Raw genomic sequence first — 14,397 nt, forward strand, 5'->3', positions numbered from 1 at the left:
ATTCAGAACTACTGCTTTGTAATTAGCAGTGATATTGGAGGGTCACTGGTCACTTCATTAGTTACAGTTTGGTAGTACCAACAAGGTGCTGGAAACAGATTGTTGAGTATCAGAGATTTGGGACATGACAGAGTCACACAGTTGCTGTAGATTTGCCAGAGCACATACATGACAGTGATCTCCCCTGGCCAGTTAACGTCGTCTCAGCATCTGACTAGGATGCCTCCTGGACGTCTCCTGGGTGAGGTTTGAGTATCTGTGCTTGTACTGCTCTCTGCACTATAAGTTAAAATTAAGAAGATCAATTAATGCCAGGATTTCATACTTCTTTGAAAACACAGAATATATAAATATTTTAAGAGCAATGTCAATAGGCAAAAGAGTCGACACATAGATTTTTAATCATAATGATTTTAGTTTAATCTGTGTTCACACCAAAAGAAGGATGCAAGATAATTCAAAACAGTGGGTTTCACTTTAACTTGCACTCATAATATAAGTACGATTACAGGAGGATTACCTGCAGCTTGGGGATTTTTGCTCACCTGCTTTTCTATCAAACATCAGAATGCTCCTTAATGACTCCTTTCAATAACAACACTGCACTCTTTTGCTCCCTTCATACTGCTACAGTTTAATTTGGTAGAAAACTGATTTTTTTTAAATTAATAGTGGCCTATTTCCAACAATTGTCTAGATATTAGAATCATTGTTTACTCACAACAATATGATAACACAGAATATGACATTATTATAAAGGTGGAACACCTTTACTTTTGATGCCTTTAGTACATTTTCCTGTTGCTTCATTCAACATTTTTTATTATTATTATTATTTTTGCCAAAGAAAAACAAAATCTCTATTTCAAAGTTAAATTATTTGATCAGTCACTTCAAGGTGCTTTGTATTGTAAGGTCAAAACCCTACAATAACACAGAGAAACACACAACAATTAAGTGACCCCCTTTGAGCAAGCACTTGGCGACAATACGAAGGAAAAAACTTCCCATGAAGAAACCTCCAGATAACCAGGCTCGGGGTGGGGTGGCCATCTGCCGTGACTGTTTGGGGGGTTAGGAGAGGCAGACAGGAAGATTAGACAAGCACTATGAAAGAGAGACAGAGATTAATAATAACTAATTATTAAAGATTAAATGCAAACTGATCTATAAACACACAGAGAGTGAAAAGAGATGAGTGAAGATGCCAAATGAAGTCTTTTCTCTCCTCACCTATGAGTCTTTGCCAGTCTGCGGTGACACATCCATTGCCCTGCAAGGTTTCAGGACATACACTACAGGTGATAGGATCAACATAACATAACTGATGACTGGACTCCAACCGAGGACCTCCTTGCTGTGAGGTGACAGTGCTAACCACCACCTACGATATTACATGATAATATAACATATTTTTGTGCGCAGTCGAGCTGTTTAAAGCAGCTTTTGTGAGCAATACAGTGTCTGTGCATGAGCTAAATATGGGCTGAGAATTCAAATAATGTGGAGCATTACTTATTAACACCAGCCAAGCTGCTCCAAAAATTGTTAGCAGCCATGCTTTTTGGCTCCATTAGACACTGGCAGGTAACCAACCATGATGCTTTCTGTTGTTCAGATGTAGCCTGGCTGGGAAAATATTCAAATGGATAAAAATAGTAACATTTTAGAACAAGAGGCATTCAAAAAGTCTCTTGAACACTAGTTATAATACTGATGCAAATGCCCCTGCTGGTAAATTTTAACTGACCACAGGATGTATTCCCTTTTTTTACAGCATACTCCATTTCAGCAAAAACATCACTGTGTTGTTTTTGCTTCTTCTTCTTTCTTTTTTTTTTTCAAAGGTTTCTGATATAAAAAGTTGCTCCAGCACCATTATGGGTGGCAGTTAATCAGCATCACTGGCAACACATTAAACACCTTCTGGTATTTTTGAGCTTCAAAATAACCAACAGAGCAGGTTTCACCTTTTCAAGGTCGTCCCTCCCCAATATCAAACTGGGTACCAGTGGATTCGGAGATGACGGTCTTAACATGAACCAGTTGCTGGTTTTCACTGAGATTTTAATATGAATAACTGCTGCCACCTGCTGGAGCAATTTCCTTGTTATTAATGCTGAGCTTCTAAATGTCAGAATATATTAGTAGAAAGGGGGGGGAAGGCAAACTGCTAACTTTATAGTTCACAGCCCACATGGGGCCATTAATCTTGTTATGCTGTCACACAAATATGCTCTTAACCTGTTCATCACCCAAACCAATGCTCTCAAAACATGAAGCCACACTGCTGCTCACTGATTGTCGCATCGCTTAACAAAATAAATAATAAAATATTTATGAATAAAATTAATCTTTATATTATTAATAAAAATTAATAAAAAAAATTAATAAAAATTAATAAAATATAATAAATAATACAAAATTAAACCTTTCTGGTTTGTCTGATCAACTTTATCCATATGCAGTTATTGCAGCTGCGTAACACGCTTCAAAGCAAAACTCCCACATCTCACATTTGTTCTACAGAAGTTATTTTTAATAAACACCTGTCAAATGAAAGGTTTGCTTCTGAGAGGCAGCATGTGAATCCTCTTCAGAAAACAACCAAGACAACTAACTGGAATGAGAGATAACATGTTTTTTTCTTAAAAATAAAAAATAAAAAAAGCAAAAAGGGTAACTGGGAGGGGAAAAAGGAGACCAAACAGCAGAAATACATTAGTTTGTGCAACAGCAAATACAGCTGAATTATATACAAGCATATCTTTACTGAACATTCATCAACAGCTTCAACTATGCATGTACAATGAGGGCTCTCCTATCGGTTTACAGGAAAAGTGTTGTTTTCAGCTTGAGTTTAATCAGTCGTCACTATTTGTTCCAGTCAGCGCTGAGCAGCCAGTGTTTTCGAGTGCTACAGAGGTCTGCAAGAAATGGTAATGCAATACTTCAGATGTTCAGGAAATTAATATGGAAATTAGAAACTGTAACATGATAACATTCAGCAGCTTGCTTTCAGCTCAGAAATAGACGGACACTCGAGTTACTGTTTGATGTAATGAAGGATGAAAACGTCAAAGTAAGTTGTAAGAAATGAGTTCAGCTTGAGACGTGTTTATAAGACTTGTCGGTCTTAAAATAGCTGGTGGCTTTTTAGGAGAACAGTGCAGCCACAAAACTCTGTACAAATTTAATGAATATCTATCTTAGCTGCTAAACTTTGTATTTATAGTACATTAAACTGTTACTCTATATTGTACTAAAACAGACTGCAGCATTAATGTTATTGTTAAACTGAGAACTTATGTAAACATAACAGAGAAATCTAAATCTCAAACTGACCTGAATATGGAAGATCCCATAGCATGCTTTGAAATGCAGCTCAGGATGCCAGATCTGTCAACAGTATTGGATTTCTCCAAATATTGTAACCGTTATGAACAATTAAGGCTGAGTCTAGGGGTTCATCTAAAATTGTTAGAAAAGCAAGGCTTGAGACCAAAAGGTTGCTGGTTTCAATTCCAGTAACATCTGAGGATATGTGGGTGGGAGGAGAAAACAAATAAAATATGACGCTCTTCCATTCTTTCACCAAAAGGAGACAGTGTAAGGCCAGCCAAACAGATTTTTCAGTCAGGCCCGTCTTTCCACATCAATTTTTTTAATTATTACTCCACCTCCCTCTTCAGGGATCCCCATAAAAATCTTCTTTATAAAAGAAACATAAATTTGTACAAGTATTTACAAAGGGAAGGAAGGGGAGAACAAGGCATTTAGTGTTTGGGTTCTACAATAATCCACAAAGACATTGTTCCACATCCCTCAATCCAACATTCAAAACATTACAGGATTACAGGAGTCCATTTGGAGTGTTTTTTGTTGCAGTGTTCAATCTCAGCCAACTATCGCTTCAGGGTGTGATGTGTCCTGGGCCAGCCCAAGTCCCTGAGACATTAGCGTTTGACTTCTTAGTTTTTTGCTAACAATCTCAACTCGAGTCTGAATCACTGCTGTCTGAGGAAGAGGATGAGGAGGAGGAAGAGGACGAGTCTGAGCTGGAGCTGCTTCCGCTGAGGCGTGATGGCTGGGCGTGAGTCTCCACTGCACTCGGCTTTTCCACTGAGGAGAAAATAGCAAACAGAACAATGTTTAATGGATGCACCTGTACAAAAAGGAAGAAAGCACTGAAGTGTTTCTCTCAGCGTCTTTGCCAAAACAGCCCATACGTGCAAAACCTCACATTTCATCTGGTTTTTACAGACAATTCTGCTTCTACAAACAGTCTAGTGATGGAGAGTGTGAACCACTGGAGCCAAAGTTTCCTAAAACAAAAGAATAGCTCATTTATAGCCAGATGTGATATAATGGCCAGGGGATAACATGTAAACAGAAGTTAAAACTGCAACTCAAATACACACAGGGTAGAAAGACTGATAAACTCCAGGGGCCTGATGCATAAAACTCTAGATTCACAACTTAATCTGTGTAAACACAGAAATAGTATCTTCTTTCCATCTAAAGCCAGCTGTACACATTGTGCTCTTTTGCAAATCAAAAGAGGAAAAACCTTAAGATGTACAGCCTTAAATATAGTCTAAACGTCACCATAACAGGCTTGAATCGCTCTAGAAAGTGTGCACACGGTTTAAAAAGGTATGTTTTAGCTCAACACTTTCTAAATCCCTGCTTGTGTGGGGGCACAGGCGCACACATGTCTAATACTATGCATCCCGCTTCAGCACACAATCATGGTGTTTAAATACTTTGCCATTTTTCTCGCTCATTCTGATCTACACTCCTGGTTTAATCCCTCCCTGCTACTAATGCATTTACAGGCCGATGAATGTTCTTACTCTTCATACAATCTTTAAGCAGCAGGAGAGAAGAAGATACTTTAATGAAATTCAATTTTCAATTCAATTGTATTTATATAGCACTATATCACAACAACAGTTGCCTGTTATTGTAAGGTTAAGACCCTAAAATAATAAAGAAAACCCCTACGAGTGTTTCTCAAATAAAAGCCCATTATGGTATGCAGATAAGCGAAACAAAAGCCCTGTCCACACTTTAAAGAAATAAACAAACTGGTTTTCTAATGATCAGCAAAAGTCTCAGACACCTTCACACACATGAGGCATTCCATATTATTATGATGGCTTACTGTAGATTTACACAACCAAAACACATTTACATCTCAGAGGGATTTTTAAGGTAGTTTGTTACCAAGTATAGCATTATATGAAAAGACTGTCCTGACTATACAAACTAGAACACAAGTCAAATCCAACCGTTCTGTCTCTCCCAATTTAGAGTCACTATTTAACCTAACATGCATGTCTGGAGTACTTGAGGGAACTCGCACAGGGAGCAAAGGCCAACTCTACACTTGAAACGCTGTGCCATCTTCGCTGAATTATTGAAGTGCACAGTATTTGAGTAACGTAGAGAATCTGTAAGCTGCTCTGAAAACCAGACATGTTTGCATCCACACAGAAATGTGATGATGTGAGAGCTTACCTTTAGGTTTCGTGGGTTTCTTGACTGAATTGAGTTGTCCGCTGACATCTTGCAGCCTCCTCTCTAGCTCCCTCCTCTTCTCCAAGGTCAGCTCCTCTTTAGACTTGCCAATGCTGCCTTTCTTTGCTGCTGCAATATAAGATGATAAAAAGGTTGTTACAGAGCTGGGGACCAAACAGAAATACAGTGGTAAGTATACTGTGTCACACCATTTCTAAGTCAGTACTGAGTAGTGTCAAGTTAAATACAGAGATTAAATTTCTTGCTCTCTTTACTAATTTTAAGTAGCAGCTTAGTAGTGCTACGCTGAGCTCTGCAGTCATATCTACATGCTGTAGTTGTGACCAGTCACCAGGGGGCAGCGTCAAATATTTGAAGAAACTATCAACTTTAGCTACTTCTATTCACTTTGTTGGTGCTTTAGCTTAGCATCTGCTGCAGAGAGAAGTTATAACATACAAAGAAATGATTTGTAGTGAAATTAAGACTTTCAGTCTCAAGTCTGTCTCCATAGACTCTGGCCTTTACCCGTCAGGTTTTCATTCTGTGTAGCCAAAGAGCTAATCAAATACACGTCAACTCAGAACTTAATGTCAAGAGGAAACCTAGCCTCTCTGTCACTGACAGACATGAAGGAGGGCGCTAGATAGAAAGATTTGAGTGGAACACCGAGGTGATGTGGTTAAACTGGTTAAACTAAACTACATGCCTGTCAGATAGGCGTAATCCTCTGCTACAGTTTTATTTCTCTTGTCAGTCCAGTCAGGGAAATATTACACACTATTGTCATGAAAACCAGATATTTTTGTGCAGGAAAACTGTTATTTTTCCTGCATTAAAACTAGTGTACAATCGTTTCCAAGTCCAAACTTAGATGGCACCGATTAAGGTTCTTAATTTTTTTTTTTTTTTTTTTTTTTTTTTTTTTAAATATACATAATCTTTTCTATATATCAACTTATGTATCATTTGTTGTTAAGCACCAACCACTATGAACGCTCTTTACAGATGTTGGATGCTGTTTATCATGGAGCACTGAGATTCATCACAGGATGTAAAACTCTTGCCAACCATTGTACTTCATACTCTTTGGTTAACTGGCGTTCACTGTCCACCCACAGACTGTTGCATTAGTACATTTTCAGTCATAAATCAGTAATTTGTTTACTACAAGTGTATCTAACTTACTATGTGTCACCTGAACAGAGAATCTAGAGCCTACGCTCACAAGCTTTTATTACATTCATTACAAAAAAAAAAAAAAAAAAAAAAAAAAACCCTACACAACAACTACTAGGTTCTTGTTTTTGATGTCAAAAACTTGTTTAGTTACAGCAGTACAATACATACTGGGTTTAGAAATGCAGAGGCAGAAAGTATCCACTCAGCCTTGTAAAGCCTCTTTCCAAGAATTTGATTATATCAACTGTGAGAGCCAGTATACGGTTAACTTTCAGGAATCAAAAGCATTTGTGCCATTTAACCTCAACACTGGATCAGGTTGTTTGACTTTGGGAAGTGAAGGGGCATTTGGACGCAGACGCTATCAGCCCTTAATAAGAATATATAATTGCCCTCCGTGTGTGGCTGCATGAGTCAAAACTACAGGTTCTTTCTTCAGCATCAACTTTACTCTCCAAGTTTAACAGTCTATTTTTTCCTACATAAGATGTACTTAGCCATTACAGACTTTAACATATGTCACATGTTAGGTACTGATAGTAGGTTCTGATACTCAATAACTTGTCAATTACAAAAACATCCAAGATATTGCTAAACAGGAATATGCTGGCGCTGTCTTGGTGGTCATTTTATCTACCTTGTTCAGCATACGGCTTACGGGGCTTCTTCCTCAGACATGTCATCACGTAGCGCTCGAGCTCTTTCAGTGTGGATGGTTTGAGTGTTTCAAAGTCAATCTCAATCTCCTCAGGGTTGGTGTCCCTCAGTGAGGGCTCCCTGGACTGTATGATGTGGACCACACGACCCAGCTTCTCGCCTGGTAACTTGTTGATGTCGAGGCTTAGCTGGCGCTTCTCATCGTATGACATGGGCACGATCTCTTCCTCTTCCTCCGAGTCATAGTGTGGTAACATGGAAGTGGCAAGTTGAGGGTAGAAAGGCTTCTTTGAAGTCCTGAAATAACAGAAGAAGAGCACAGCTATCAGCTGTTTTGCATTCAAAACATTTAACTGGTTGAACAGTATAATTATTTGTTTCACTAAACCCCAAAAAGGAAGTATGATGAAGATGAGATCAAGTTTAAAAAAAAAAAAAAAAAAAAAAAAAACACTGGTGTGGTGGTTCACTCTTTATACTAACTTGCTGTTCTTGTTACTCTTCTTCCCCTGGCTTTTCTTGGCCTGGGAGCCACCTGCTTTGGCAGATTTGCTCTTCAACTTGCTGGGCATCTTCCATTCCTCAGAGCCTGCTCTGCTTCGGACTCCTCGATTTCGCTTCTCCAGCTTTTTCTTTTTCTTCTTCTCCTTTTTGTCCTTTTTGTCCTTTTTCTTTTTGGGCTTGACGATGGGGCCTTGGGAGAGAGCAGCTAGCTGCTCGTGCACGGCTCGGAGCTGAGAAAAATATACAAATTAAAGACGTTTTTGTTTCCACGTTTAGTTTGATGCAACAAACACCCTCCAATACCTCAATAGTAGCTACTCAATATCTTACTTGTGTGCACACCTGGTCCTGTAATTCAGCCAAGCGATGTGCTCGCTCCTCCTCGCTGTCTGAGCTTGGGCTGCTCTCACTCTCCTCACTCTCGCTGCTAGGCTCACTCTCAGAGGTGGAGGAAGATGAGGAGGATGAGGAGGAGGAAGATGATGAAGAGGATGTTTGATGCCCACTCATGGACATGGCTGTGTGCTCCATGTGTGGTTCATCTGGCATCTTGGCAAAACGGAACTCAAAGACATCCTGAGACATGGGGGGGGAAAAAAGAAAAAAAAAAGTTAAATGGTAAGAAAGGAGGAAAGTGAGTAATAAAGTAGCAAATATAACTGAAGAAGCCTCTGTGAGGGCGCCTGGTCCATGTAACTGCTGCTCACCTGTAGTTTCCGTGCCATCCCCACAACATCGTGATCAGGTGGATTGTACTTGTAGCAGTTTGAGAACATCAGTCTAACATCACTGGCAAACTGTTGAGCATCTCTGTACTCACGACAGTCCATCTTCCTCTGATTGTAAAAAACAGGAATTGGACATTTATTAGATTTTAATAGAAGATTTTTTTTTTCCCCACTGCATTTTACATTCACATTTAAAATCCTTCCCCCTTCTGTGTTTTATCATTTCAACATGGTATGTTTAGTAAAAAGAAATATTACTATTATAGTACTGCGAGCACACTTTCACGCATTCGAAGTCACCTTGATGGTGCTGAGGTCCATAGGACACTTGATGATATCGTGATAGTCATGAAGTCCGAGTGCAGCTGCATCCACAGGTGTGTAGAAAGGCCATGCATACGCAGCATGTTTCTTTGATAACATGTCCTTCAGCAGCCCACTGCAGTACCTCAGCTGCGGGCTGAGTTTTCCCTTCCTTGAGGGCTGAGGTTGAACAGAATCGGGCAAGTCCTTCTTGGGGGGTTTGATGGGGCGTCCGCTGCCAACTCTGCGTCCAGTGCCAGCCATCATTGGCTGGAGCAGGACAGGGCCTCCAGGACTCCTGACGAGCCCAATCCCAGGTGGGGTCTCCAAGCTTATGCTTCCCATTGAGGAGACCGTGTGCATGGACGTGTCATGGATTTGACCCCCGTGTCCCCCTTTCCCCAAGCCCACCATGTGCGGCGTTCCTGACATGCCCACAGTAGTGAAGCCCATGGTAGAGGGTGTGGTGGTATCTGCTTTGCGTTTTACACCTTTCTTCTATAGAAAGAAAAAGTTGGAAATTGTTGTGATCACTTTATTATGGCTTTGTTACACGGTTTATAATCCTCACAACTGAAATACTAAATCTTTAACAAAGGACAGTTTACTTTCACATTTAGTGCTGTTAAAAAAGAACTTAAGTGTTTCAACATCGATTTTGCATGCTAAAATCTAGATATGCAAATTTTTCTAATCAGCATTCTGTCTTACATACCTTGGTTGTGGGCTGTGTAGGAGGCAAACCCATAATGTTAGCTGGTGGCAGGCTTTTAGTTAGCACAGTCTGGGGAGAGTTGGCCAGCATGGAATCCCCCGTGTCTGAGGATGAGGGGGAGTAGGCTGACTGGGACACTGCTGGCACCTGCTGAGCCCTTGATGCTGGTAGATAAAGAATATTAAATTTAAGAGTTGCAATTCAGCTACACAACAACACCACCTCAATCATAAATGTTGCTTTCATAATGCCTTCCTGCTTGTAAATAAATACATCTTAACATCTTTAATTGCCAAAATATGGCTCAATCAAATTTGCATATCTAAGTAGAAGAACCGATAAGCAAGCAGACTAACGATTCTGAAGAATTCGACTACCAGGAACCAGTTCTTGGTAGAACCGGTTCTCGATTTCCATCCCTACTTACCAGAAGATTTACGACCTCTTCCCCTGCTGTTTTTGTTCCGAGGAGCTGGAGGAGGAAGTTCAACTTCCTCTTCGGGCATCTGGGCCACCTTCTGAAGAAAAATCTTCTCTAGGGATTGGGCCATCAGCACAATGTCATCTGTTGGCTAACCAGGGAGAAAAAAAAAAAAAAAAAAAAAAAAAAAAAAGCAACACATGAGCACAAATAATATATAAGTACTATTTTTTGCATAAATGTCATTTCAGTTTAACAATAAAGGTTTTGTATTTTTTTTGTATATTTGTTAACAGACTGACAGGAACATTCATGCAATTTTAAAAACATCCCTTTTGATTGTTATGTGTAAATAGATCAAACAGATAATTACAGATTCTTGAAAAGAATTTCCTAAGATTAGTGCTTACATTTCATAAATAATAATATAAACTAAACCACTGTTTTCCCACATAAAGATGTTAACAATCACCATAGAAATCCCAGGCTAAGACACTTCATATGGTTATCTACGAGACAACTTAATGCAAAATGTAAGTTTGTATAATCATTGAAAGGATCTGTTACACACAAGCCATTGCTTAATTTACATATCTAGGTTGAGTTGAATCTGCTTTGCAAAATTATTTACATGTAGCACATTTCTGCAGTCATTAGGCCTTTTGTCTTTCACTTTAAAATTTTCCCTTGCTTCCCTTAAGTTATGCTGAGGAGCACATGTAGTACATGTTCTCTTGCTATGAAGAATAGCAGAGAAATCACAGGGCATTTTGTGTAAAGTAAAGGGAAAGGGTGAAGGGTTAAAAAAAAAAAAAAAAAATAGCCTCTAAAATTTCTGTGCCTCTGCTTGGATCATTAACAAAAATACACACAACTTTGGTCAAGTCATTTAAAAAAAACAAACAAAAAAACAAAACAAAAACAAACACCAAATCTTGCTAGATTTCCCCACTGGTTTGCTAGAAATCATTAAACACTGTACTTTAACACTTATTTTTTCACTCTGAGCTGACAAAACACAGTTCTACGCCTGCTCAGTGTAAGATCACTGTGTTAATAAATGCAATCCAAAGGGAATGCTAGCTTGTGAGAAAGGAACAAATATCAATTAAAATGGAATAAATAACATGGATAAAAATGTGTTTTTTACCTTTTGACCTACCTTGTTGTAGATGTAGCAGTTGGTGAACATTGTGTTGAAGTCCTGTATGCACTCACATGCACTACGGTAGAAGTTATTTTCCAAGCGTTTCTTAATGGTCCCCATGTCCATGGGTTGTTTGATAATTTTATGGTAATCCTTGGGGAAAAAAATGCATTTTTTTTTAATTAATAACTTTTTAATTTATGGCTCTACAGAAATACCAATCCCACTTGTTTACTTGTTAAAGTGTGGACACCTTTTCCATAATGGTCCCAAGATGTTAAAAATATGTTTTAAAAAAACCCCAAAAAACCTGAGATACAATCATCTATTAACAAACCAGAAAGGATCATTTATAATAGCCAAAAAATAATACAGAATATTGGATATTTATCTCAGCATCTGGAAGTAGACACATTCAAACTCCGAGTGGTTTATCAAAGCACTTGGATTCAACCCACCGGCAGGTTAAGCTTGTAGGCATCCACGGGCTCCTGAAAAGGCCAGGCAAAGTGGTGCCTCCAAAGAGACTTCATCAGGGTCTTCTGGAGGTACTGCAGCTGGTTTGTCATGCGGCCTGGTCGGGTAGGATCCTTCACTGGGGGCTGTGGAGGGGCAGGGGGACCCTGGGGCATTGTGTGGGGTAGGGAGGGGCTCTCAAAGTCCTCGTACAGCAGGGAGGGCTTACGAATGCGTTTTCCCGAGCTTGTGTGTTGGTCCATCATACCACCGGACAACCCAACCAGAGAGCTGGAGTGAGGAAGATGTAAAAGCACAGGAGAAGAATTAATGACAATGATTAAAAAAAATTTAAAAATTTAAAAAAGAGACCCTGCATCCACATTACAAGGAAAAGAAGGAAAGAAATGCTACCTCAATACCTCATGTGGAAAAAGCTGGCTGGCTGTAAATAAACTTTTAAGGTGGGAGAGGATAAAGAAGAAAAATATAAGACACCCCCCCCCCCCCCAATGGTTATCTAGGAAACCAGGATTTCATCTATAGGTTGCAACTTTTAGCACTGCCATGGGAGCCATGACTGTCCTATAAGAATGCTGCTGATAAGGCAATAAAGTCAATGTCATGTAATATGCAATTCAGCAAGAAACATACAGGCAGTCTGGATAATCTTCAGAAGTTTGGGTTCAGTTTCTTTGATGATGATGTCTATGTTTTGACCGTTTCACTGTTGCACTTTATCAAGTTGTAACAGAGAAACTACTAAAAAGTATAAGAGTTGTACTTAGCTAGATAAATCTTAAACAATAGCCTCAAAGTCAAACAACAGTGACACGCTAGATAAGTACTTATAAACATGATTATCTTTTCCAGATAAAATGTTTCCTCTGGTTTTCCCCACACACAAAGGAATAAATGGAGGATATGCCAATCAATGCCTTACACAAGCACTGTGGTCTCCCCTGGAGATGCACCATAATAAACAGGGCAGAGAACAAATTCCCCCATGGACCTTAAGAGAGTTAATTAAAAAGAAAGCAATCTTTTTGAGATATCAGCATCTCTGCAAGTTATGATCTCCAGTTTGGATGTAGTCCAACAACACCACGTTCCATAAAGAGCACTTTTCAATGCACCATGCGATGACAGAGGTCACCTAGTTCATGTAGTTAAAGGACACAGAAAGTCGGTCCTTTCTCACCTCCATCTGAGCACCACAGCTTAATACACACATGCCCTACTGACACACAAACAATGGCTAAGCCGATGAGCCGGTTTTCTACATCAAACAGAATACAAGCAGCACAAATAACTACTAAACAGCATTAAGGGTGCCGAAAAAAAGGAATTTGCAGAGTAGTAAACATAAGAACTTTTCTATTTCCAGGCAAATGTTTTAAGCTCTACTTACTTTAGTGTTTTGAAGCATTTAACAATTAAATGGAAAAAAAAAACCATCCAAATATACATCCAATAACACACACAGAGAACAAAAACATTCAGAATTGCTGTTTTACTGAAAGCATTTTAAAACTTAACGTGCTTTTCTCCAAATTAGTTCTGAACACAAGATTATGTGAAAGAAAATCTACCTAAAGTCGCAACATTTGTGCAAAAACACAAACACCGTTTAATTATCAACTTGGCTCCATGTGACTATTATGGCTTTAGTGTTTGAACCTGCATTTAACCAGCTTCTGTTTTTACTAAAGAGAGACAAATTAGCGTAGGCTGAACAACCCGTCGTTATTATTTAGTCAAACTGATCAAAGACTCCTAGTCCACCAGCTGCTGATCGCGTGGTTGGACGCCCCGCCCTCGCTGTTTGTAAACACTTCTTCACAACGACAGAAGCCAATATCTGACGACCATAAGGGGTCCAAAAAGACACAAACGCCACATTTATTAAAGAGCACTGCTCGGAAAAGAATTTTTAAAAATTTTGATAAAACCCTCGGGCCATCAGGCAATTTCAGCCATTTTGCCACAGTCTCAGGGCGTTTGTTCACCAGCACAGAAGCTGCGAGCTGGAAGCTAAGCTTGCGAGCTAGCGGAGACAGACTGCAACAGCGCTTTATAAATATAACAATACACCTGGGACTGCCAAGCTGCAGTTAAGCAGAGGTTGTGTGTGGGGGGAAAGGGGAACAGTGGACGGGTTATTTATAACTAGTTTTCTTATATGATATTGTTTTACATTAGCGACAGCAGGTTGCATGAGCAATGAATGACACGACAGACAGACAGCCGGCGGGGAGCACCCGGCTGACCTAGCCGATGGAGATGCAGCTGTCATTTGCCTGCTAATTAGAAGCTAAACGCTAAAGAAAACGGAAATATAGGCTCCACAAAACCAGTGTGCAAATATTAAGATTCAGAGGACTTCAGAAATATGTGCAGAGTTGAGTCTCCTGTGTAAGCTAGCGTAAGCGGGCTGTATCATAAGACTGGCTGACGAGGTAGCGCTGTTTTGCTACTCGGAGGCTAACGGTAACGTCACCGTAGCAACAATGTGGTTTTTATTATATAATTCCCATCCTCACGCGGACTACAAAGCCCAGCAAATGTCCTCAGTTTGACCCGAAACACTGCGGACATTACCTGTCGTGAGGTGGGTTGACGGCGGCTTCCATTGGGGTGAGGGCGGAGTGTTGTTACGATCCAATTTTTCGCCGCTGTTGACGCTGCACTTCCACAAAACGCTCAGCGACCAACTCCGCAATGAAATGGCGACTAAGCGCTTCCGCTTGACCCTATATAA

At 39.7% G+C, this 14,397-nt stretch overlaps 1 protein-coding gene across 7 annotated transcripts; it reads right to left on the reverse strand.

The window, feature by feature from the left end:
- Positions 1–2,488: 2,488 nt before the first annotated feature.
- On the reverse strand, positions 2,489–14,364 carry brd2b (bromodomain containing 2b). Of its 7 annotated transcripts, none has more exons than XM_080897148.1 (12): positions 14,238–14,364; positions 11,639–11,927; positions 11,196–11,333; positions 10,040–10,184; positions 9,613–9,776; positions 8,895–9,395; positions 8,574–8,702; positions 8,209–8,442; positions 7,846–8,096; positions 7,343–7,659; positions 5,524–5,649; positions 2,489–4,122 (listed from the first exon to the last, which is right to left on the reverse strand). In XM_080897148.1, the coding sequence occupies exons 1-12, from the start codon at positions 14,267–14,269 to the stop codon at positions 3,992–3,994; spliced, it is 2,457 nt and encodes an 818-aa protein (XP_080753274.1). In that variant the 5' UTR covers positions 14,270–14,364; the 3' UTR covers positions 2,489–3,991. The 7 variants fall into 7 exon arrangements, with proteins under 7 accessions (XP_080753274.1, XP_080753275.1, XP_080753272.1 ...); XM_080897149.1 differs by having other exon boundaries at positions 5,524–5,652; XM_080897146.1 differs by having other exon boundaries at positions 5,524–5,652; positions 11,184–11,333.
- Positions 14,365–14,397: the final 33 nt, after the last annotated feature.

The sequence above is a fragment of the Rhamphochromis sp. 'chilingali' genome, assembly GCF_963969265.1.
Source record: "Rhamphochromis sp. 'chilingali' genome assembly, chromosome: 11".
Lineage (NCBI taxonomy): Eukaryota > Metazoa > Chordata > Actinopteri > Cichliformes > Cichlidae > Rhamphochromis > Rhamphochromis sp. 'chilingali'.

What these genes read in the sequence shown, in the direction of transcription:
- brd2b (XM_080897143.1), bottom strand. Translation starts at nt 14,269, where the DNA reads ATGGAAGCCGCCGTCAACCCACCTCACGACAG. An exon ending in CCTACAAGCTTAACCTGCCG is followed by an intron (nt 11,334 to 11,638) that starts GTGGGTTGAATC and finishes TTTTTCCCCAAG; the next exon opens with GATTACCATAAAATTATCAA. An exon ending in GGATGGCACGGAAACTACAG is followed by an intron (nt 8,443 to 8,573) that starts GTGAGCAGCAGT and finishes CCCATGTCTCAG; the next exon opens with GATGTCTTTGAGTTCCGTTT.